The sequence below is a fragment of the Tetrao urogallus genome (assembly GCF_951394365.1).
Source record: "Tetrao urogallus genome assembly, chromosome: 5".
Taxonomy (NCBI): domain Eukaryota; kingdom Metazoa; phylum Chordata; class Aves; order Galliformes; family Phasianidae; genus Tetrao; species Tetrao urogallus.
Genome location: NC_136818.1, coordinates 49,833,469 through 49,859,530, shown reverse-complemented (window position 1 = coordinate 49,859,530; position 26,062 = coordinate 49,833,469). Strand labels below are relative to the sequence as shown.

The window sequence follows — 26,062 nt, the reverse complement described above, 5'->3', positions numbered from 1 at the left end:
TTATTTGTTGCTCAAGGACATCCTAAATATGTCCTTGTACTGTCATCTATTATGTAAGCACAAACTGCTTAAAATTAATTATGTTAATAAATACTTGTAAATAAAGCTCTCTACTCATTGAGTACATGTAAAATATTCGTAATTACACTGCAACTGTCCCTGTTGTTACATTACCAAAAAAATAATTATAAATACATTCTATAAATGTATCTACAGTAGAAAGCATTTATAAAGATATATTTTCTACATTAACTTTCCTCAGCTTGTTTTACATGAACACTTAATTCAAAAAAGTTTGTCCTTTATATCCAAAGTAATTTTAATCTGAAAATGTCTGCCATACCTATACATAAGCAGAATATTTCTTTAGAAACATACAGTAAAGAATGTTTTGTATTGTGCTGCATTTGAAAATGAAGATGAATCCAGTAAGTTTCTCAAACACTATACATTCTTTACTTGTATGTTCAGGATTACACGTTAAAGAAGGATTAGCATTCAGTCAATGCTAAGGAGATCAGAAACCACAGATAACATACAAGCCACGTGTACATGTCTAGTGGCAAGCCACATTATTTATTTATTAAATCAAAGATGTCAACAACATTGAGAACAATTCAGATTTTTATTAATGAGTGGAATTATCAGTCACAACATATCATAACTGAAATTTAAACCATGGTCATAATGAACGTAGCTTTTTAAGGAAGACCAGAGACATTTCAGATATGGTTTACTTAAATTCCAAGCAAAATACATGCTTGACTAAAGTGAACTTCTCTAACAGTATCTGCAACCACACAGATTCATATCTTAATATTAAAGTCTACACAACTAATACATTTAAAGCTATTAACTATAGTTCAATAAATTATAAGTACAAGTATTTTGAAGTATATGTTTTTAAACTAATAATATAATCATCTGAAATAATCTGGCAGTAGCTGAAATTTGGGATAGAATAAAGAACAGCCATCTCCTGTGGTGCACTGAGAATAAAGTATGTTCTTATTTTTCTATATTCTTCCTACTTTTATGTTACCTTGTCACATACCTTTAGCTTGTACTTCCTGAGTACATTTCTTGTATTGCATGAGCATACAGGCCTACCCCCCAAAAACAAAGGAAAAAAAGAAAACTTTCAGCCCTGAAGCCTTCTGCAGAGACAATTCACTCAGACGGTCCATATGGAGTGACTGTAGAAAAGGCATGCTGTTGGGAAGAGGTCTCTGGTCCCTACTTACAACTGGATTTCCAAACACTTATCTTGACAATTCACAGCAATAACAACAAAAATCAAACCCCATCAATGTCAAGTTTCAGAGAAACAAGTCCTGAAAATATTCATCAAACTCTTCCTCTCTGTAAAAAAAAAAAATAGAAATATGTCAAGGAGATAACAAAATTTAGCAGATTTCTGGTTAAAGTATGTACCTGGTATACATAAGTTTTACTTATTCACTACATTCGCATGCCCATCACATTTCTTTTTTTGTGCAACAGAATGAGTTGACTGTTAAGATTTACTGGTTAATAGGATGCAAGCACAGGATAAGACAGAGATGGTAAGATAGCTGCTTGATAAAGGTTTCTCCTCTGGTATTGTATATATGTCCAGTTAAAAAAAAAAACAAACCAAAAAACATAACAATATTCTTAGGTTCATATATAGGAGATTTAAAGCAACTTTAGATGTTAGACTATCATTAAAATACTCAGGAAAAGCCTCTGCCTTTGCAGTTCTGAATGGTCACAATATGTCTACAAGTCAAAAGCTTACTGGTTGTTCAAACTAACCGTGATTTTTCATCTGTTTCTTGCAGAGGACCTTTCCAAAAATCAGCATCTGAAGGACCATCTTGTGCATCACTGTTATCTGAATCTGTTAAAAAAATTCAGAGTGCTTAACTAATATATTTTGAAAGAATTCAGCAATTTTTTTTTTAATAGTTGTTGGCTAGGAGAAACATTTCATTGTAATCCTGATGATAAATAACATGATTAATATTGCATGATGCAAAAACTAAAACATTTGCCAATCTTACTCAATACAACATCAAGAAGACTTTTAGACACCATTAAACTGATACTTTGGCCAAACATAGCAACAATCATGTCAGAATGCTGATCTTGACACAGAGGCTGCACTGCACTTTGTTCATAAAATTAAAGCTTCATAATCACAAACCCAGAATTACAATATATTTGTATTACAATATAGAAACTCGTGATGTTCAATGAATCAGTGACTTTACTTTCTACTTGAAGAACAACTTTCATCAACCTTAGCTTATCAGTGAAATTGCAACAAACCATCAATTAGTGCCTAACTGTTCCATACAACTATAGAGAAGGGTAGAAAAGAAAATTAAAATCTCATTATTAGAAATCTCTTGACTTAAAAAACTAAAAACTTTCTATACAGAATTTGGGCATGACTTGAGTCAGCAGAAAACTGATTTGGGTCTTCCTGCATCTGTACAGGCCATTCTCAAAAGTATATGACACAACAGAGCATCAACAGAAACACTCAGATCTTTCCAAAGAGTCTGCAACAAAAATTAAGATGTCCAAAAGATGAGGCTTATTTCATCTTAAAAAGAAGTAGGGACTGGAATTACTGAGATATAGGCAAGATAACCACTGCCTACAGAGTCACTGAGACTCAGCACATCTATCTGCAATGGGTCTCTGAGACAGTAATAGTGGTAGCTGCAAAAGACTCAGGCTAAAGCCTAGAATTTATTTGGCATAGTTTCTTCTCCCAGTGCTCTCCTATTAACATTTTGAGTTGAACACTTATTTGTGTTGTTCAGTAAAAGTAATAGTAGTAGTTACTAATTAGAAAAGTTCTTTACATAGCACATATTTGTGTACCATATAGTTGCACCGTCTACTCTTTCCTGGAACAACCTAGACCCTTATTTTTATGAGTATTTTCATTTTATTATCCACCCACAATTTTCTTCCTTGCTTAAATTTAAAACATTTTCTTCTCAAAGTCCATTAGTTTTCCTCCAAGACTTCAAAGTAATTATGCTGACCCATCTATTTCTGCTTGTTTTCAACATAGTTTTCTTACCACCTTATCAAATATAACAAGATTCAGAAGATATTCAAACACTTTACCTTTATCAGAAGTATCTGAATCTTCTGAAGAAACCTCATCTAGAAATAAACAGCATTTAAAAAACAGTGAGCTTATCTTGGTTTTATCTTTTATCTTACAGTGTTTATCTTACAGTGTTTACAAAGGATACATCTATCACAATAAATTACACATAAACATGTTGCACATGCATACACACACCATACATTCAAAAAAAGAAAGTAAACACTGAAGCAAAAACATTTTTTTTTCATGAGTTGAAAGGTCACCTGTTTGAGCTCAAATAAGTTATCCAAAGATCTGTAGTGCAAAAAGGTTATCTTACATTTCCAAAAGGTTTTCAACTCCAAAGTCTTAAGGAATTCCAATACTTCAGAACTGTTCACAGTATACAACTTCCAATCCTTGGACAATGTACAATCTAATGAAATGCCCAAGACTTGGACAATTTTTTGTTGCAATAAATGTTTTTCACATGGCTATTGCTCTCTATAAAATGTAAGAGATTTATCTTTTCTTAGGTTAAAAAAAAATTACCTTTTTGACCACCTACATTATACAGTGTGGAAACAGCTACATATTTACATATGTTATCTACATATGGTAAAATTAATATTCAACTAACTTTTTTGGAATATTTTCAAAATTCAAGGTTTAAAATTTGTGTTTACCTCCATGTGTCTTTTTTTTTGACTTCTTTTTTCTTGAATGAGACAATTTTGCCTTCTTAATTTTTGGTTGTTCAGAGTTCCGTACAGGTGTGCCTCTTTTCTTGCTTGCTTTGACTTCTTTCCTCCTTAAAAAAAAAAAAAAAAAAAAAAAAAAAAAAAGCTACATTTCTGAAACTTAAATTCTTAAACTTGTCACTATTTAAATTTTTAAGCTAAAAATGAAAACTGCTATAGCAGTATTAGAGCTCCACAGCTGAACATAAAGGACAGGAAATACTAAAGCTGTTAAAGCAACTCTGATGTAGACAAGGAAAACAGTGAATTGGCAGTCAAGCAATAAAGCAAATAATCATATAAGGTGCTAAATTTATATTGATTGTTTTTTATGTAACAAGTGATCTTGTATATATGAAATGAGCAAAACAGAAGTAATATGGATTTTTTATTTTTTTCTTAATATTTAGTAGCAATAAAAACTGAGGAAGGAGAATCTCAAGGCTAAGAACATGCTACAAACCGAGAACACATGTATTTTTATTTTCAACTTACAAACGTAGGCTTACTCTATGAACCTAAGCCACTTTTTCCTGTTTGCTTACATAAAAGTCAGGAAAACTATTTCTATGTTAAGCTTTGAAGCTGACAAAGAGAAAATATGCTTAATTATGTTTGTTCTGAATTCAAGAGGTTTTGTTATCTTAGTTCCAAAGAGAAGCAAGATAAACAAATCTCCGTTATTTAATACATACCTGCACAGCACTACTATGAAATTGAGTACAAATTACTATTTAAAATAGATTAACTTTCAGAGACATACACATCTAGACACGCCATCCTATTGTTTAGGAAAGGAAAAGCTTTCCAGCTCTTAAACAGAGTAAGACAGAAAATGAAAAATTACAATGCTTTGCAAAAACTTTCAGAAAAGAAAAATAACCATTGGGATGAAAGTAACCCAAGGAAACTTATTTGGAGGATTCCTCTTGTTTGGTGAGTTTCATAATTTTATTAGCACAAAAATACCTAACTCTCAATGGTGACAGGATAATGCCTTCATACGTACTCCAAAACAGAGCCTATTAATAATTAAACCCTCATATTTCCAAAATACTTCATTACCTGTGATGAAAGTTTAGTTTATAAGAACACTCTGGACATAGTCCTGAAAAAGAGAGAATGAGAACATCACAGTCACGTGTCTGATGAGCACAACTAACAAAACTTGACAGTAAACACATAAAACTAGATACAACACTATTTTCCAATCTGAGTAGATTTTCCTACAAAACTGAATTCCAATGTAATTGTAGGCATGGTTAAGAAAAATAGCACAATAAATATTTACAGTACAACCCTAGATTTTACTGAACCTGGAGAAAGATTACAGGTTTAGCACTGACAATTCTTTTAAAAAAATATCAGTGCTTCTCATGTACAGACATCAAATTCCATGGATCTTCGTGGACAGATCAAATTGTTCTACACTTACACTGAAGATCCACAAATCTCTGAGAGCTTCGCCAGCAACCAAGTGCTGCCACCTTGGAGTGTTTTGTGCACAAAAGCCTCTTTTTCACAGAAAAACCGTGTAAATTGTTGTAAGTTTAATTACCTGATGAACATTGTAAAATATACTGAATAAGAAAATCCCACTCAAGAAGCATTAATAAAAAAAGAAGTAATTTATCAAAATTTCCTCCAAAAGCTAAACTTTTGGAAGAAAACATAACAATGAAAAATAAAATCAGTTGAGCTGAAGATGTGCATAAACTTTACTATTCCTAAGCCCCAAAAACTTCTAAGCCACATAATTGATTAAACAATGAATATGATTAAACTTTCCTTGCAATTCATTATTGTCCATTAAAATTGGACATGCTTGTATACAACACAGTTTATCATGTTATTCTAATTTTACCACATCAAGAACGATACATGATGAGGTGCTCAACTACTCTGTTATAAATAACAATAGTAGCCAATCTTGCTAAGTCAAGACCACTATAATATACTACTTCTCACTAAATGATCGCTACTCTGAAGCTTATTTTCCACTTTGCATGAACTGTTCTCATCAAAACTGGGTCTAATTCCACAGCTTTTCAAGATATTTGTCTTCTTTTAAGGATATGTAAACTTTTTCAGACTTACTCAGTTTCACAAGTGCATTCCTCTTTTCACCATGTTCAACGTAACCAAAATTCACCTCCCAGCTTTTCAGGCCTTCTTTGCCATCACAGTGTTTATTTCCACAAGAAAACTGACCTTTTATAAAGATTAAAAAAAAACAAACATGGTTCAGTGATTAATGTGAATAAGTTTAGGATTTCTGGTTTTGCTCAGCTTTTGCTTCTTACTTTTTTTCAAAGAAAAAAGTCCAGAGCTAAAATTAAATCTGAAGACACAATAACTGATACAAAGTGACAAAACAATCATGCTCATCCAATATTGCATCCTTGCAAAGAAGTTGCAATTTAGACACAGATTTCTAGTGACATCAAACCATTTGATGCACAAAGATGCCCATACTTTTATTAACCTACAAGTTAACCTAGCAACTTGTATTCTACTGACTTTCCATAAACATTTTACTTTTAGGAAGAGGAAATACAATACTTAAAAAAAGAAAGCCAAGTCTGTGAAAAAGCATGCAATAGCTTGAAATACTTTCTTGGGTTTATTATATTAAACACAACACTAGTTTTAAAACAATATACACACAGTCAATGTTGTTTACATCACCGAATTCCCCACACTGCATTAATAGAGATTCATACATTCACTTTGCAGAAGACTAATTTGTCTGCAGAGCGCGCAATAAGGATCTACATTAATAGGCTCACAAGCAGGACCGTGTGAAACGATTAACCTGGGAACATTCTCCTTAAGCTTCTAACTAATGGACTGCCAGTGTCCTCAGATATTTCAGTTCTGCAACACAAAACCACTTGCACTGTAACACTTGAACCAAATAAAACAACACTCACACTGTAAGCTTCGAATTCATAAACATTAAATACGTTTGACACTGTGGAAGGTGTGGTTATCAGGAACCTATACCATCTGCAATCATTTATACATGACTTTACATGTCATGCTTACACAGCTTACATACTATGGAAAGCAAAGTAATCAAACATACACAACCATACACTGCCTTCAAACTATAACCCAGAGGTTCTCAGCACCACTATTACTGTCCCAGCTAAATTTAGCACACACATTCCTTTTTTAAAATGTGAATCACCATCCATTCACAGCCGATCAGATTAAGGCAAGGTATTAAAGTTTTGCTACACTTCAATTAAAGCAATTTCTATTACTCGTTTATTGGAGGGAAGAGCACAGGAAGGCATTAGCCACGTCCTTCCAAAGTGACCGCTTCAACTGGCACGCCAGGCAGCGCGAGGCTCTTGTGCCCCCCCGTGGCGGGAGGCAACGCCGCTCAGTGCTGCGACCCACAGCAAGCGGCAGCTTCCCATGACCAGTTCATTAGTTCACTGATCTTTTCCAATCCACAGGGTCACAGCATTCATTTTTCTCACACGTGCATACATGACTGCCGAAAACTGCACAAGTGTACGAGCATCCTACCACAGGAACAGCACTATATTCGTATAATTTACTTGCTTGTTCAGTTACTTGAAAGTTTGTGCCCCACAGCACTGAAATGGGGACCACTGAAATGAGCTCCCTTAGAGAATCAGCAAGAATAAGTCACTGATTTAGAGATGGGACTGGAAGACATGATAACAATTCTCACTGAAGCTTTCAGAACCAGTTTACTCTGAAAGTTATCATTTTTCTTGATGTAGAATTTTTCTTTATGTAGATCAGTATGCTTGCTAGAGCTACGGAGAACAGAGAAGTTAAAAGCTACATTGATTTATTACCATTTGATACACTTATTAGTATAAATTGTCGAATACAGTCAAACAAAATTATGCTGAAAAGAAGCAATAAAAGCAATAGCCACAGTGAAATTTAATATAAAATGAAAGGGAGGATTACCTTTTCCTGAAATTACTTCCTTCTCATGTCTCCATCTAAATCCAAACTGTTAAGGTAAGAATGAAAATTAGTTGTGAATAGTCAACAATTTCAGTAATATAAAGACTAATTTCAGTAACTGATATTCTGCATGTGCTTCATTCATTAAATTGTGCTTATTAAAATTTCATTTATCTGTTAATTAAAAGTATCTCTCTGCTTCTGCTTGCAGAAGGATCTAAACTTACTCATATAACTGACATTCCAGTAGATGCTGTTTAATTCTGAACAACTTTCTAAAAGACTTCGTAGCACGTAGAAGAACAAATAGGAAATTGGGACAGGCTGGATGGCTTTACCAGATACTTCATTGCAATTCTGTGCACACTAAAAAATAAGACCATCACTAGAATACTGAAAAGACACACGACTACAAATCCATGGGTCACACTTCACATCCTAAGACTACAACAAAAGCAAAAATTAACTTACATATCCTTCTACATTGCAAAAAACTTCACCTGAAGAAAACCCAGCTACTATTTTTGCTTTCCAGTAGAATCTGCTTCATTCTCTCTCTAAGTGCCACATAATCCAGTGAGAAGATCAAAGACAAAAGGGAGCGAGAACAGCCTCAAAAAAACAAGTCTCTTTTCACTAACAAGTAAAGAAAGGACAAAACTCAGTGCCGTGCAGCTCATCCAAAAAGGCTTATCTGGTATTTCATTTAAAAGTCATACACTTGGAGTATATCAAGTCAGAAATAAAATTCCTGCTCTCCTGATCTGTAAGCAAGGCATGGAAGATTCTGAACTTCATGTTAAAACTTGGAAGGAGGCAAACTGTGGGGAGAAGGTTTCTAAAATTAGAGAGGTATACACATGGCCATAAAGACCTTTGAACCTGTGTTCCAAGTTGCTGTTTGGAATATGATGCTGCTCTTGAGGCACTCAAAGACTGAACCCACACAAATGTGCATTTTCCTAGATGCTATGGCATGCATTCTGTAATATAATTGCTTGATTTTATGTTTTTTTTTAAATATCTAATTAAGTCCAGACATCTATTGATCTATGTAGTTTTTTTGTTTGTTTTTTTTTGTTTTGTTTTTAAATAAACCATAATAATTCTTCATCTGTAGGGCAGCAGTACGGAGTTCTCATGTGAGAAGTAGTACATGTTTCAAAGAACACTGGAAAAATGGAGTAAGAATTGTTCTGGCTCTTAAGAATATGGCTGATAAGTGATAACTAAAATTGAAGAACTGAGCAGAAAGGCAAAATAAGGTACGGTATTACGCAGCTATGTTTAAGAAAGCTAAAAATACAAGCACCAATCATTATTTGCCTCTTGAAATCTGTCCACTAATTTCAGAATTGGTTTTAGGAGTATAAACTTTCATAGTTCCTAGTTTCACATAACAAAACAAACGAAACAGAGGAGACGATCAGGTACTGCTGTCATATTGTGATAATGTCCATTTGCTACGGCTGGATCAGGCTGTGCTTGTACTGCTCTACAATCTGCAGTGTGTTCTAAAGTACCAGTTAAACCACTCGCACTTCAGTCAAACAAAAATTAATCAATTTTAAGGAAAAAGAACTGTGCTGAACAATTTGATGAAAAAACAATGCAAAGTACAATTGTAAATATAGAATTTATGACGAAAAACAGGTTTAACACTTGGTCTATAGTGATTAAGGGTACTGCAATTCTGAAAAGCTTGTGCTGCATTTAAAAATATTGCACATTTAAGCATCAGCAATACTTGGGCACCAATTTTGCATGTGTGTGCTGCAGTATATAAAAAGTAAAATGTTTTCTCATTGTTCCTCTGCCACTTCCCCATTTACACAGATAGTTATCTATACACACTTTAGCTACTGAAGCAGACTTTCCTCACAGTCCCAACATGACCCATTATGACATATATCTGCTGATATCCTTACAGAGTATTTCTGCAATAGTATCAAGAAAAAAAAAGAAAAAGAAAAAGAAAAAAAAAGGAGAGGTTGCAATATAAGAAAGGAGGGAGCCAGAATCACCTGTGCTACCAGAAACCCAGCATATATACACGGCCAGGATGAAACATGTCCTCATCTGCTATTTAGTGTTTGCCTATCATTCTTTCATCAATTAATGGAAAATGACAGAGGGAAAAAGACTGAAAAAAAAAAAAAAGAAATTAAAAAAATCAATGAAATCAGAACTATGCAACAAGCATAACCCTCCAGGCTAAAATACCAGAAACAGATTAAATTAATATAGGAAAATTAAAGATAGGTTCTTGAATAGTCAGCCTGTAAAACAAAGGAAAACAGAACCATCATCAGCAGTCATGTTGCCTATTCTTTGATAAATGCATTCAACAAAATTTAAAATGAGCTATTCCTCTAAAAAGAAGAAGACTAAGTAGACTAACTCCAAAATGGATTTTGGATTTTACAGGACTATCAAATGACTAACTTAAAAAGTAGATAGTTTCTAAAGATGTGAAAGATCTTTTAATATCCATGAACAGTAAATTTCTCAAATTAATTATGGACTGCTTGCATAATATTTATTGTTTATTTATTGTTAGTTGTAAACAACTAACATGTCCAGAGTCACCTCTTTTAGAAAAGAAGAAAGGTATAAATTTAAACAAAATGGTGGAAAAACATCATAGACATTTTAAGTATTTTTCTTTTCCCATAAAAGCTTTCCTTGCTGACAGGGACAAAAGTGAGTGTATTACCAAATGGAAGACAAGTTGGCCTAGAAATCTGAAAATGATCAGGAAAAAAACCAACATAAAAGAATAAACTATTCTGTCTAACGACTGGGTGTCAGGTTGATCTCATTTCTTATCAAATGGCAGACATTTCAATCTGTCGATCTATAAAACAAAGCACAAACACAGCGAATAAGATTCCTTTTGGGAAAATAAGGCTAAGAGAAAGAACATTTCTAGCCTAATGCCTAACGAAGTCAAACTTACATGCTGAGCACTCTCCCTTACTGCATAGCAAAACTGTCAACAGAGCTAAAATATCTGACAATACAGATGGTCATTTATCAGCATCAAAGCTTGCAGACAAGAAGCTCAAAGGTACAAACAAATCTTGACCTTAAGTAACTTGCATCCAGGGAAAATACAAGGAGTAACAAGCACACCAACACAAGAGTTGTCAGAGCATACTCTTCCAGCATCTACAGGTAGCCTCATACCAGAAGACCATCTTGGCATTGCTCATTAAAAGTGAAGATGAAGATGACACACACACACACAAAAAAATGAGACACGGCAGAGGATTTATTATGGGATATTTAGGGGAGGAACCAAAGGCAGGGATGAATTTATAAGATCTGGGGAAGAAAGAGTGTAGGATAACATAAGGATAAGCAGCAGAATGACACTGCTCACACGAATGCTTTTCTGTGTCTTGACCTGTGTGGCTGATTCTGTATGCATATTATACACATATAATAATACATTATTATTACACATATACGTCTGTGCTCTGTGTGTGCACCTAACAGGAATATGTTTTCAGCCTCATTACTGCTGGAACCTGAGTGCATGTGCTGCAGAGGTCTCCCCATCTCAGGCTATTGAACCCAGCATGATATAGCTTCCTTTAACAAAGGGTTTCAGTTTTATGAAGTCCTACACAGAAGATGAGGGCTTTTTCATTGTCTGCTTTTGAGCTTCTGATTTTGAAAACACGCAAGTGCTGATTTCTCAGACCTCAGCAGTGTGCTATGGAACTGGCTCTTATTATCCACTATTTAGGAAAACTGAATTGGTTTTCTCAGATGGAAAGTTCTAAATGAGATCTTAACTACAATCTTAACATGTAAGTCGGAGAAGAATTAGGCAGCTATAAGATTTTGGGTAGTAGCAAATAATTATTGTGAAAAGACAGATGGAATAGGTGGGCCAGTTTCAATCTCTGTCTTTTGATAAGAGCTTTTTATAGATGGATAAAAAACACACACGTTAAAAAAAACCAAAACAAACCCTTATCTTCAACTTTACTTTACCTTTATCTAACAGGATATAAAGCATCATCAACTATGACATGAGAAGTTGACCAGCTGAGAAGCTTGCTACCCAGCCTGCACCTCTCACCACCAACACTGCAAAACTGAAAGTATGAGCAGCTAAAGATAGCTGACTTCAATTTCTAGAAAAGACAAAAAAAGAATCAAGGCAGAAAAAAATCTGAAAGCACAGCCTGCATTCCACTGGTGTGAATGGGAACCGATCAGCAGCCTATTTCTGACTTCCAAGAAATAAGCCTGCTTTGGCATTCCTCTGTACCAAACAGGGGCATGGATAAATCAACAAAAGAGAATGATCTGGAGAAAAGACTCCAGTGTGATCACAACATATTTGATGACAGAAAGCATAACAGAAAGTAACAGAATGAATTACATGATATATCAGAGTTATGCTGAAATAAAAATTCCAAGACTGTTGAATAATGACTTTTTAGCATACACAGATATTCAGAGCGACCTCACAGTTAGGACAGTCCCATCTGAAGTCTGACAAAGGAATACTATTCACACAAAATAGGAAACTAGGGCAAAACAGTTTCCCACAGAAGACAGTGAACATATGGAAACTTGGCAAAGCAAGGAAAGAAACAAAATCTGTAAGCAAGCTCAAGGGAATCTCAGGTTAGGAGTGGTGTAAACACTGAGGGATATGAGACAAGTACAGGAAAATAAAATGAAGTTTACTTGTTAAAAAAAAAAAGGAAGGAAGGCATCTGCAGCATTATTACTTTCTCATTTTTATTAATCTTCATTTGATATTTGCATTTCTTCCGTTCAACTTTTTTTCAGAGGGCTGTGATTTTTTTGGCCTAATATTATAGTTTAAACTCAGCCCTTGCAAATATTTACGAGCAAATGTAATTTTCTATACTATAAATAGTCTCAAAGAGCTTTACCTAGACACCATTTGCAGGGCTTGGCTGTTACTATGTGTTAACAACACCAATATGCACTTGAGTTCAGAAGTAGTTCGTAAATTCACAATACAAAATGCATATACTCCTTTTGACTAAGACATTAGCTAAAAAATTAGAAACAATAATGGCTGCTTTGGTTAAGAAGAAAAAAGGGTCTTGGAAATCATCTGTTTCTCTTCAGAAATTCTATTTACTTACAAAGAAAATACAAATCCTGTTTCCATAAACAGAAAAAGACAAGCAGCAAGAGACACTGCCTTAGAACACACATATGCAAAACTGTTTAAGACAGCATTCAAGTACAGAACTCTCTTTTTAGAATTTAAAAAAAAACAAACCACAACAACAGCAAGAAAAACAGTAACACTATGGGGTTTTTTTAGGCTTTCTTGAACTCTTCTCTCTAGCCAAACCTCTCTTGCCTTCTCTCCCTAACCCCTCATTTTCTGCCTTGCTTACACACAATGTATCTCTTCACAAAAAACTGTTATACAGAAATGCTTCTATTCCCACAAAAGCACATTTCTGGGGCAGTGACAATGCTCAGATTCAAAACTGCTGCTGCTTATTAAGTAACTTCACAGTTTCTCACAACTCTCTTTCTAGGGAAAGGGTACTAAAATTCTGGTTTCACAACATACAGTGTTGTAGGAAAAAAAAAAGCAGGCTTAAAAACTACGATTTACAATAATCAAATGTACCTTGTTCTCTTTGTATCTACTGAGATCTGCTATACAGTATTCTTTGAATAATTTATCATAATACTTCTTTGCAAGCCTCTTCTCCCTGTAAAAAGTTTGGGTTTTTTAAAATTAAATATAGAATACAATTCATTTTACATTTTGATGACTTTAAGCAAGAAAAATACATATGGTTTCATCTGAAGAACACAAGTTGCAGAGCTAGAAATGCAAAAGAAATATACTCTTTGACAAAAGAAGAAATTTCACAACAGTGGAAAAATGCATCCAAAATACATCCACAGCCCAGATTAAATTACTTTTTTTCAAAGAGGCTTCCTTCAGGATACTCAGAAGAGTCATTTGGCCCTCAGAGAATGCACAAATAATTTTCAGTTCTTTCTGTCATCAACTAATTTCGTCACTGATTGATACTACTATGTCTCCTAAAGTTCTTCCATTTTTAAGTGCATTAAAGATCAAAGGACGATCACTAAGTATGCACAGCAATCCCTAATTAACAGAAGACACTACAAACTTGGTACAAAGTGATCTAAAATTACTGTTTTATGTAATAGCTCCAGGTACCAATTCATGTCTGCTTCATCATCTTCTCTCCACAGGAATCTATGGTTTTCTCTTATAACATCGAGATCCGTCTTGTCATTCTCGCTGTAAAAGAACATTATTTCAGTACAACATACCAATGAAAAGTTAGCCACATACTAATTTGGTAAATACCAGTATCTCGTATTTTTTATCTCCATCTCACAGCATACGTGAATGCATTGCTGTGGAATAAAACTATTAAACAATTCGTTTTTCCCAAATGGAAACTTCCCGGTGGCAAATGGCCACGGAAACTGCAGATGGCATGATCCTGTCTGACGATACTTTTCTTTTAAGACAGTTATGTCAGAAGGCAGTTACAGGCAGCTCTACAGAAGGACATCACTATAGTGGACAACTGACAGCAATTTAGCACATTTCAAAAATACTCCACACTGATAACTTGAAAATACTGCCAGATATTTCTCAATGTACCTTCAACTAATGTTCACCTGTCATCTTTCTGTTTACATAACAAAACAAGAATAATTCAGCTTATGGTTAAGTTCTTACATAAAAATAATGATACAAAGTGAAACAAAGCAGTTCTGCGCTCTGGATATTTGCAAGGAATGTAGTTACTACTTGGGACCAAACAAATTAGTAATTTGAGACACACATTTCTTATCTCCCTCAAAGTTATAATTTAACTGCTTTGCATATCAGAGGGACCCTGAGGACATGAGGGGAAATACTGCTTACCCAGAACGTCGGAAATCCTCCATTTTCCCACCATAGTACAAAATGTAGTCATTCACTAACTTTCTATGTCTCGAATACTGAATAAAGCAATTAAGGAATCTGTTTCAGTACTTACATTCTTTTACTTCACTATCAGTTTGCAACTAAATGAACAATTAAAACTTTCAATATTCTGAACAGAAAGCATTTTTTTGTTCCCCAAAAACTGTTCGGTAATTTCCAGAAACAAGAGAATTAATTAGCAATTTTCACCCAATAACCTCTTACAGGAGCTACTTTCCAAATGCAGGACTTTAAGGCAATTTCCTCTGTAAAACCTTAGTCAGCTGCCAGAACTTTATAAAACTGTTCTCCAAAGATGCTCTATGAGCATGTGCATAGAAGCTGGTTTCAATCTTCAGCTGCGATTTGCACATAACTTCTTAGTACTGCGGTTTCAATTTTAATACAAGCTTGTACTTTGTATTATAAACATGAGTAGGGTAGAATTTATTTTATACCATAAAATACAAATAAAAGCTATTTACTTTAGTTTTTCAGATGAGAACCACAGGAAACTTTTTTTTTTTTTTTTTTTTAACCTGGGCCTCAGAAACATGATTTGAAACCTATTTTGTACCTATTCTGCACCATGACATGAGCAAAAATACATAACTATTTATTTGGAAAATAAGCATCTTCACATTAGAGATGGCTATTCAAAAATATTTTCTTCTATATTCTATTCTTCCACTACTATAAAGTTTCTGAAACAAAAAGTTACAAAACGCATTACCTCCTTGTACACAGGCAGGCAAATATTACATTGTGTGAAAAAAACCAATTAGTATCAACCTACTGTTTTCCCATATATACTTCAGTGGAGAAAACATCTTATTTTCCAAAGGCCTTAAAAATGTTAATTTAACTTCAGTATGCATGTTTTCTTTTTCCTTTCCTCCACAACCAAAAGGAATTTGTTCCTTAAACAAGTAGAAAAGGTGTTCTTCTGCAAAAAACCACATTAAATACAACATACTATTTTGTGTGCTTATATGAGTTACCAGGAGTTAAAAGAAAAAAAACAGTAAAGGTCTTAGATAGGAAACACTCAAAAACATAAGCAGAACCTTTTAAGAGTTTCTACACAATTAGCTTTATAGTGAACTCCAGGAAACATGGGCTTCTCTGTGATTAATGGCTAGCTACAGTGCCAGGTGGACTGATTGGGATACGTCTGTGACACTAGACGGCTTGGTTTATGCAGCCCCTGGTCACATAAAAATGGAGGGCTAACATTATTTTCCTATTATTGACTTTTGTCATTGGAGAGTAGCTATTTAAAACAAGCAAGGAATGGACAGCATTTGAAATATGGTCAGTCAAAACATAACGACAGCAACCCAAGATAAGTAAAATGTATTTCATATTTAATTGTTGTAAAAGATAGGCAGATACAATGGTTGTGTGCTCAAGCTAAGAGATTTTTTTAAAAGCCTATGTGGGAACAGTAATGCAAAACTGTCAACAACATTTAAATTAAGTACTTTCACTATTTGATAAAGCCGTTCATATCACTTGCTTCGATTAAATTTGACAGAAACTAAGTATGCCTTGTGTAAGGTAAATATCAAACACTTGATCAAAACATGAATCTGAAAGCTACACAACTTCTTTTAAGGAGTACAGCACGTCATGCCTTTTGTACACACATTGTAATTATTTTAATATGTGCCCCAGGTGAAAGCTAAATAAAAAGAGAAAGGTTATAATCTAAATGAAGCAGTAGCTTTAAAAATGCATAAATAGTCGCATGAAATATGATTAAGAGATTAAAAAAACTAAAATAGAAGTAGACATTATATTAAACAAGCTTACATTAGGGCATCTGTAGAATCTGCCTGAGACTATGCTATTTTGCACAGACTTCTGAATTTGTTGATGCAATTTTTGGACTTCCAGTGGAAATGTATTTGCCCATAGATGTCGGCAGCCTCATACAGAATTATACTCTGTATTAACTCAACTGAAAGAGCAAAAGTGCATTTGTGTTGATCTAAGTAAAATAACAACTTAGTCTCAAACAAGGTAACTTAGCATATCGAAACTGTAGAAATACTGAGTTCTCCGAGTAGTCTACTGAGTAAAGGCATTCTCAGAGAGATCTCAGTAACAAAAATAAGCTAATTTGAATAACTTAAGCTTATTTGAGTAACTTAACTACTTAGTATCTGGTGCTGCACTTGCAACTATAAAAACTGACAAATTCAACTATTTTGACAAAACAGATTTTCAAACTCGAAGAAAAATTAAATGAAAGGATACTGCATCCATCGATATCAGGTGAAATCTTCTCTTCCTTGCTTCTTCTCTGTTAATAATAACAAATACATTTCAGCGAAAGTTACCTTTACATGAAGGAAAAAAGCCTCACCAGTGCAATAGATAAAAAATACCTGTCCCATTCTTCAGCAGCAAATTGCCTGTGAGCAACCTTGACCTGTTTTGGTTTTTGGAATGGCTTTACCAGAAGGCTATCTTCTTTCGTGCTAAAGATAGAGAGGGAAAAGGAAAGAAAGTTCAGTCACAACCTGTCAAAAGAAATAGCATACCATATAGAAAACTTGAGCAACTTGAGTAACAAAAGCTACTATGTTCATTTCTACATGAATAAAACGAGACCTCAGAATCAACATCAGATTAGACTTTACTTCATTTGGAGAACAAAGATGCAAAGGCATTTGCTTACAGTTAAAAGAAAATCATCAACAATTCGTACTTTATCAACATTATTACCATAGAACTACAACAAAACAAGATTTTTTTAAATTTCACTCTACGTTTCAAGCCCTGTATAAATCTAGGTTGCAGAGCTAAGTAGAAAAAGGAAGAAAAATATGCTTGTTGATTAAGACTGAACATTAGTAACCCTATCCCATCCTTTCATGCATCTCAGCACTTCATTAAACTTCTCTGCTTCTCTTAAGACATCATGAGAATCTCTGATTTAAAACTTAAGTAAGTACCATGTTGTGAACCATACTTATCAGTGAGCACTTAAAAATATTTTCAAAATTCAAGAAAATAATAAAAAGTTTAAATGTAAAGAGATGCACTTTTAGCTTAGTAGGAGGTATATTTAGTTTCTTTCCTCAGAAGAGGTGAAGAAAAAAGATTTTTCCATTATTAGCAGATGGCAGAAAGAAAGGAAGTCAGAAACCTGTAGACAGTGAGCCAGAGAATTTCTATTTCAAACTACGGGATATAAGACTCCAGGAGCTAAGGATTTCATTTGCTCAAAAGGACCTATAGGTACAAAAATCCCGTAAGGAGTCTCCATAAAACAGCAATTCAAAGAAAACTTAAGACTATCGTTTTCTTCCAAGTGAAAAATAATGTCATCATAGAGCAAGAAAAAGACGCACACATAGCAGCGAACACACGAGAGCCCTACTGGGAATCAGCAGTAGAGTGCCACAATGAGGGTAATGATGGTATGTTTGAAAGGCTCCTGATGGTAAGTTAATATTCCACTTAGGCAGTGGAACGGTAACGAAAACCAAAGCTGAAAAAAAACCAACCAGTCACTGTTTCTGTTCTATGATTCTAACGACTAAAACACCGATATTTTCCCCCCACAAATGCAGTCAAACACTACAAAAAAGACTCTTTCAATTTTACTATAACGGAAAACACTCAAGAGTTCTAGGAAAGTTTCCAGAAAGCCTTCTTAAATAAAGTTCAATAAACAAAGCAAGAACAAGACAAAAAAGGGGATAAAAAATATATTTGTAAAATTCAGACAGAATGTTCAGAAGGGTGCGGAAAATGTCAAAGGATTATGGTGCCAAAGTAAAATAAACACAGAAATAAAAATCTGCTCACACTGTTGCTCACTTCTATCCAAAGTGGAGGAAAGAATAGGAAAGGTAAAAGTGAGAAAACGCAGAAATTGAGATAAAGGCTGTTTAACAGGTGAGGCAAAAGGTACATATGTAAAGAGATCGAGATAAGGAATTCATTCATTGCTTCCTATTGGTAGTCAGATTTTAGCCATTTCCAAGAAAGCAATACTCCATCATTCACAATGGTTACTTAGGAAGACATATCAGACTGCAGAACATCCTCCCTTCCTCCTTTTTTCCCCAGCTTTTGATACTGAGCATGGTGCCATATGGTACTGGACATCCCTTCGGTCAGCTGGGGCCAGCTGTCCTGACTGTGTCCCCTTCCAGCACCTCGTGCCCCCCCAGTCCCTCACTGGCAGGACTGTATGAGAAGCAGAGAAGTCCATGACTCAATGCAAGCACCACTTTGCAACAACTAAAACATCAGTGTGTTTTCAGCACTATTTTCATCACAAATCCAAAATACAGCACCGTACGAACAACTAAGAAGAAAATAAAATCTATCCCAACCCCAAAACAAATGCCATCAGTTCTTTACTTCCTCCAAGTTGGTGCTTTCTATCTACAATGCCTGCTGCCAATTGGCCTTTTTGCCTTGCTCTCCCAACAGCTTCACGTTTCCTGATGGATCTGCAGCAAAATGAAAGAAGAAGCCAAACACCAGCAGTCGATACTAATGCTCAGAAAATGAAACACAGCGCTCCAAGAACTGAAAGGCATACAGACACCAGATGGACACGACAGAACAGATCTTAATCATTTGTCCAAGGGAGACAACGTACTCTGGCAAGCATGGCATGAGCAGATGCACAAATCTGAGACTGATTTCTCAAAAATCATTTCAACACCAGACTTTACATACCACAGCATTATCTCCTATACAGTAACAGCTCATTAGTACAAAATAAAGCATTAACTTCATTTTACATTACCTTTTAGTCTTTTGCACAGACTTCTCTCCATTCTCCTCATCACTAAAATCAGAATCATAGCCGCCATGGCCACGTGCCTGTCAACAAATAAATGGCAATGCAGTCAAAACACCTGGTAGAGCAGTATGGATGCAGCATAACTAGAGATCAGTACTGCATATCACACATGAATAAGAGAAAGACATGCAGTACACAAGTGCAAATTTGCATGTATATCTACACCAAATCAAATCCAACATATAAGGCAGAACAAATGGTGTAGGACAAAGGAACTATGGTTTCTCACGGTCAGTCAGTCGGTCAAAAAATCACTTTACAAATAATTAATATGCATGTATTTCCATACTTAATCTTCACAGATGCAGATAATAAAATGATAATAGAACATTCCTGGTCTTTACTTTCAAACCACCTCCCTTGTACACAAATAGGTGAGTTTTTTCCTCCAAAAACTACTTTTTTCAGAGGGCTAGATGACAGAAAATGATGTGCCCACATTAATAAACAAAGATGAAAAATAAGGGTTCTTGGGTTGTGGTACAATAATTTAGATCATTAGTTCTTACACAAAAAACTGGAAAGCTGATTGAAATAATCAAAAAACAAAACAAGATGCTTGCAAAAATGTACAGCTTAATAGGCAAAACATTCAAACCATGGAATAAAATGTCTTCTATATATTTTTGAACTATTACTAGTTAGTATGTTTATATGTATATATACAGATACATATAATACACACGCACATACACCATATTTTAATGCCATCAAGTGAATAAGCACTGGCTAAAGCCCAGATCTGTCATCTCTGCTTTTCAGCATACAGCTACACACCCAATTATTTCAGGAAACAATGGATTAAGCCACTTCCTTCCAGTTGCCCAGCTGCAGAAGGTTGTGTCCAGACTCTTTTCAGCAGTGTGTGGAGACAGGACAAGGGGAAACAGCCAGAAACTGCAGCATAGGAAGTTCTGCACAAATGTGCGCAAGAACTTCTTTACGGTGAGGGTGACGGAGCACTGGAACAGGCTGCCCAGGGGGGTTGTGGAGTCTCCTTCTCTGGAGATGTTCAAGACCTGCCTGGACACCTACTTGTGTGACCTGGTGTAGGGAACCTGCTTTGGCAGGGGGGTTGGACTCGATGATCTCTGGAGGTCCCTTCCAACCCCTACAATTCTGTGATTCTGTGAAACCACCCATGAGCCAGACCAAACCACTCACCCAAGTCACAAATTATCCTACCCCCAGAAACCAGTGTCAATTCCTACTCTACCTATAATCACATTCCTCCCTAGACAAAAGCCTGACAAAAATAAAACCTGTAAAAACAAACCCTTAAGGATGGGTTTGATGAGGTGTCGTTTCTGGAGGCAAATGCCTCCCTCTGATGCCATTCTGGAGTCTCAACCGTATCCTCTACTGACAGCAACAACTGGTCTCTATGGCGCAGAGTATGTAGAACACTGCCTTTTCACACCACTGGTTGTTCAGTAATTTTTAAGATTTTTTAAAAAATTTTTTATTAATATCACATTCAGCCACACTCACTTGCCTGTGTACAATAGGTGCAGTAGTTGTCTGCAATATGCTGCTGTTGCCAGGACTAATGCACTGGAAACAGAGCAGCAAAGGCTGGTAAGTTCTCCCAGCAGTGCCACAACAAGCTGCAGCCCAGGAGCAGCTCCCACAGCTGAGGCTGCTTCTAACAGCAACCCTTCACTAATGAAAGCACTACTTCACTAATAAAGCTTATGTGGCCTCTAAAAAGGCTGACTTTACATTGTGAGTTTGCTGAAATGTACGTACAGCAAATACTTTTAAGCCTGGGCTCTAAATCTTAAAAACAGCACAGTAATCCAGGAGTGTTTTAAACAGCAAATGTAATGCTTCCCAGATGAAAACAGAGAGCTTCCCTTGCACTTTGAACAGGAGAAAGTTAAAGCCAACACAAAGTGAATGGAAGTCAACATGAGATAGACGATGTATAAAAACAGGCAAGATGAGAAAAGCTCAAATAAAAGGGGATATTTGCAGTGGTTGCCCTTGGATGACTGGCTGCTGGAAAGAAGCAGATGTACTCAGTAATCAGCTCCCAGCTGATTTCAGGAATGAATCAAATTTATAAAAAAAAAAGGTAGCTTCAACGGAATCATGATGAGAGGAGCTCTTGAGCTGCTGGCTGCCTTGGGAAGCTGTGATTGCCAACGTAAGTACAGGTATGGCTGGGTCCTCAGAAGCTGTTCTTTCAACAGAAAACCCCCTCACAGCTTCAGCCATTCCTCCATATCACTCCAACAGTTTAATACAAATTCAGGGTGAAAAAAAAACAACCACCCATGACTGATCTCCCAATACTTATGGACTGCTCAGTCCTTGAAGGCAATAGTAGAGCAGGCAGTTGCTGAGCTGAGGCTGGTTTGCATATCAGCACCTCCAGCAGCACTGAGGCCACTTGTGGTGACCCAACCGAACAATGAGGGAGCCCTGTCAACCTCAGGATGGTCTCCAGATAATCTGAATATTAGGTAAAACATAGAAATGGAATGAATGAAAACATAAAAGTCCTCAGAGAATCTCATCCAGACATGACTCCTGCTTTGGAAGGAGAGGGTAAACAGACAACTGCTTGACATGAAATTTCAAGTCTGTTTTCTCTCTTACTTCAAAAAAAACAAACAACCCAACACCCAACAATCCAAGGTAAGTAAGACACATATCATAGTTAATTGTAGTAAAAGACAGGCAGATACCAAAGTTTTTGCTTAACCCAAGAGATTTTGAAAGGCATATGTAATTATGGTCATGCAAAACTGTCAACAAAACTTAAAATAACCACTTTTGCTATTTGATAAAACCTTTCTTATCACCTCTGCTTTGACGCAATTTGCCAGAAACTAATGATAGCTTTAGTAAAGAAGCAAGGTAAATACCAAACACTTCATCTAAAGATGAATCTGAATCTGAAATCTGAAAGCTACAGATTATTTTAATGTGCTTTATTTTTTGTTCTAACACTGGACCTTTTTTTTTTTTTTTTTCTTCCAAACAAGAAAAGCATATAAATCACAGACAATGAAGTAATTCCAACATCTTGGACTTATTAATAGTGAAATACCACGCCAACTAGATTAAGGCTCCTAAGAAACTAGCACCTTAAACAAGGTAAGTGTCCTAGCACTGCATACTGCTGGCATCAGGCAGGTGATGGCAAACGCTGGACACTGCAGACTCCCCAGTAGCACATCTGCAGAAGGCATTTGCGTGCAGGAAAGGATGCACTTTTCAAACCTCCCTTTTCATTGAAGTAAGAGCACACTGCCAAAAGGGACATAATGTAGAACCGTCATAATTGACTCCTGATCATGACACGCTGCTGAACTGAAAGTGGCACTATAAAAACGTAATTTAAAAAGGGTGTGTGGGAGGAGGGTGGCTGCCCATCTCAGCCCTGTGCACTGCTCCCAGCCCTAGGAGCTCGTCTTGGGGTACACAGACTACTGGAGGACACAGACTAGAGCCACACAAGCACGGGCTGTAGAACTGATCTGCAAGGAGCAGTCCCGGCTGCACACTGGGTACATGCAGGGGTGGGCCTGCTTCACAGCAAAGCACTCTGTGAGGACTTAAGGCCCCCAAAATACTAACAGTAAATTCAATTAGCTTCAAACCCACTCTTCCGTGTTAAAGCAATTACGAAATGTATTTGTATATAGTGTACAGTAAACACTCCTAACAACGAGGAAATCCACCCATAAAGTGCAGCCCCTTTGAAAAGTTTTTATTATTACTAGTGGTATTAAGGCTTTAGAACTATAAAAGGAGAAGTAAAACGTAAACAGCAGCAGCAGGGAGCTTTGCGTGCTTCCGTAGTGTAGAGGACGCTGAGGAAGGCCTGTGCTGGCCCGAACACCGCCACCCAAAGCTGTAGGCCCTGAAAGCCGCCCGGCCCAGCCCGGCACATCCCCGCAGTTGCCTCGCACACCGCTCGGCTCCGTCCCCGCAGAGGCGCAGCTGCCGCTATGGCGGCCTACAAAGCGAGGCCTGCCCGCCGCACCGCGCCGCCCGCCCCTCGCGTCCCTCCGTTCCGTCCCTCCCTCCCGGCCCCACTTACGGCCGCGGCGAGGCGCAGCTGGCCGGGCACCATGGCGGCGGCTGCCTGTGGCCGCGAGCCGCCTCCTACGTCTGCTGTGCCGAGCTCAGCTCGCGGGCCCCTACCGGAAACCCGGGGCAGAGGCGGAGCGGGGCCGCGCCGGGAGCAGCCGGGCGGAGGAGCGCGGAGAACCGGCGGAGCGCGGCGGGGCGGGGGAGGGCGAGCCGCGGCAACGGGGCGGGGAGGGGAAAGGCGCTCATCATGTATAGGGGCGAGGGGAGTCTCCCCGCCCGGGAACCCGGTGCGCGGCGCCGGCCTCGGCGGTCTCCGCCTCTGGGAAGGTAGGACGCGCGGAGCCCCGGCGCCGTGCCGCCCGGAGGAGCCGGGGGCGGGCGGGAACGGCTCGCGGCGCGATGCGGGGCGCGAGGAGCGGGGCGGCGGCCCGGAGGAAAGGGTCGCTTGGGGAGAGGCGACGGAGCCGGGGCAACGTCCTCGGCCGCGACGGGGAGTGTGAGGGAGGAACGGCCCGGCGGCAGAGCCGCCCGGCCGCAGGCGATGCGCTGCCCGGCGGAGCGACGCGGGGCGCAGGTGCCGCGCTGTGCCTCGCTGCCGCCTCTCGCAGCAGGGAAGGGCGGCTTCCGTGAAGGACGGCGGCGGAGCTGGGAAGTGTGGAGATTGCATGGGGAGAAGGAGCTGTATGAACTAAAAATTCTGATGAGCTGGCTGGGAGATGGCAGTCTCCACCGTTAAAGCATCAGATGCAGCAAGCAGCTGTCGGGGAGCTGGTGCTGTGCCACAGAGCGTTAGCACACACCGTACCTGAGCCAGCGTTCTGACTGCTGAGGTCAGGAACGCTTCAGTCCATCGCCGGTGCTTTGTGCTGGAATGGATCAGAATTTCCAACTGTGCTATTGATTCCCGGAGTCTTAATTCACTTCCCACAGGGAACTTATAAAAATTGAAGTACTCATTGTTACCAAAGAAAACAGCTGTTGTAGGGAGTTGCTGTTATGCACTCAGACTATCACACAGTGCAGAACTCCTCATGCCTCCTTATCTCCGCTACTGAATTTCAGTTTCAGAAGAAGTGTTTTCCATCTTACATTCCGATCACTCGCTGTGTTGTTTTAACACTGAAGGGGTTTAGAGGCGGTGTCCCCTGCAAAGGAGCAGAGTGCTTACATGCTTGTTGGAGTGCATGCCACAGTCTGCACAAGTCCCACAGAATGTGGCCCATTTCTTCTAAAGGGCAGAGACTCTCTGTTGCAAAAATGGAATTATCCTAGTTAATAATTTAAATATCTCAAAATAAATAATGTATACACACAAAGCTGTAATGGCAGGCATCTTCTTTTTGTTGTTCCTCTCTTTGGAAATGGCAGACTGCTTTAGTATGAATGAATCCCAACATGATTCTGGAAACTGGGCCAACTTGTCATTGATTATGCACTTTGAAGAAAAGAGGGAAAGGTAGAGAGATGATGTGCAATTCTTGAATCTGTCCTCGCTGTGCTGTGGCCACAAAAACCTGCATATAGAAAATATAAACTTTCTGGGGCAGAGGAAATTTCTGCAGTGATTCTCACTATAGCAACTGTTATAGATGCTGAAGTTACTTTATAATCAGTTTTGCTGGGAACAGCAGCTAGATAATTTCATTTTACAGTGTTACTTTTCTGATTTCTGATTGTTGCTTTAAAGCATCCCAACTCTGACTGCTTTTCCCATAAAGCCTGCAGCAAGCTCCTTTACAACCTACAGCTGGATAAGTGGATCAGAAATGACCTCCTAAATAAACTAGAAGTTGAATCCAAGCCTGCCCTTAGCCCTTCGTACGTGGATTATAGCTCCATCCTATGGGACTAAGTCCATACTTTAAATGTAGCATCAGTGTTCTTTGGCACCAAAAAGGATGATTCAACAGATTCCCATAGGACTGAAAGATGCAGGTGAAAAGGAAAAAAGATGGGCATCACTTCTTGCAGGGTGGGGTCACTGCATTTTTAATGTGGATTTCCATGACTGTGGTATATCAGCCCTTAGGAGCACAGTTTCCATTGTGGATGCATCAGTCTGTTGTCTGGCTCCTGCTGAAGAAGGCATTGCTTTTCTCACATTGATACTTGTGCTCATCTGACCACATCTGCTGAACCGTAGCATTTGATTTTCAGCCAGTCTAGCTCCTTTGATTTTTCTGCTGTGGCAGCTGATGAATAACAATGCTGGTGAAAAAAAAAAAAAAAAAAAAAAAAAGAAAAGAAAAGAAAAGGCCGGGAATGGAGGAATGGGACAGGAGGCAAGGTGAAGGTGAGCAACGAAGGTGGCCCTTTCAGCAGCAGCTCACACTTAAATCAGCTTAGCAGTAATGGGAAACCATACTCTTAAATGTAGCCCTGAACTTCATGGCCCATAAGGGAGGTAGTGTCAC

At 37.7% G+C, this 26,062-nt stretch overlaps 1 protein-coding gene across 1 annotated transcript; it reads right to left on the bottom strand.

Moving 5' to 3' along the window:
* Positions 1-1,319: 1,319 nt before the first annotated feature.
* Positions 1,320-23,688, bottom strand: LOC306946949 (protein FRA10AC1; the record flags this gene model as incomplete). Its single annotated transcript, XM_079536094.1, has 14 exons — positions 1,320-1,362; positions 1,798-1,882; positions 3,130-3,168; positions 3,781-3,905; positions 4,900-4,942; positions 5,932-6,045; positions 7,792-7,837; positions 13,436-13,520; positions 14,003-14,086; positions 14,726-14,802; positions 17,030-17,075; positions 17,161-17,253; positions 19,545-19,621; positions 23,656-23,688. 14 exons carry the CDS (start codon positions 23,686-23,688, stop codon positions 1,320-1,322), a joined length of 990 nt encoding a protein of 329 aa, XP_079392220.1.
* Positions 23,689-26,062: the final 2,374 nt, after the last annotated feature.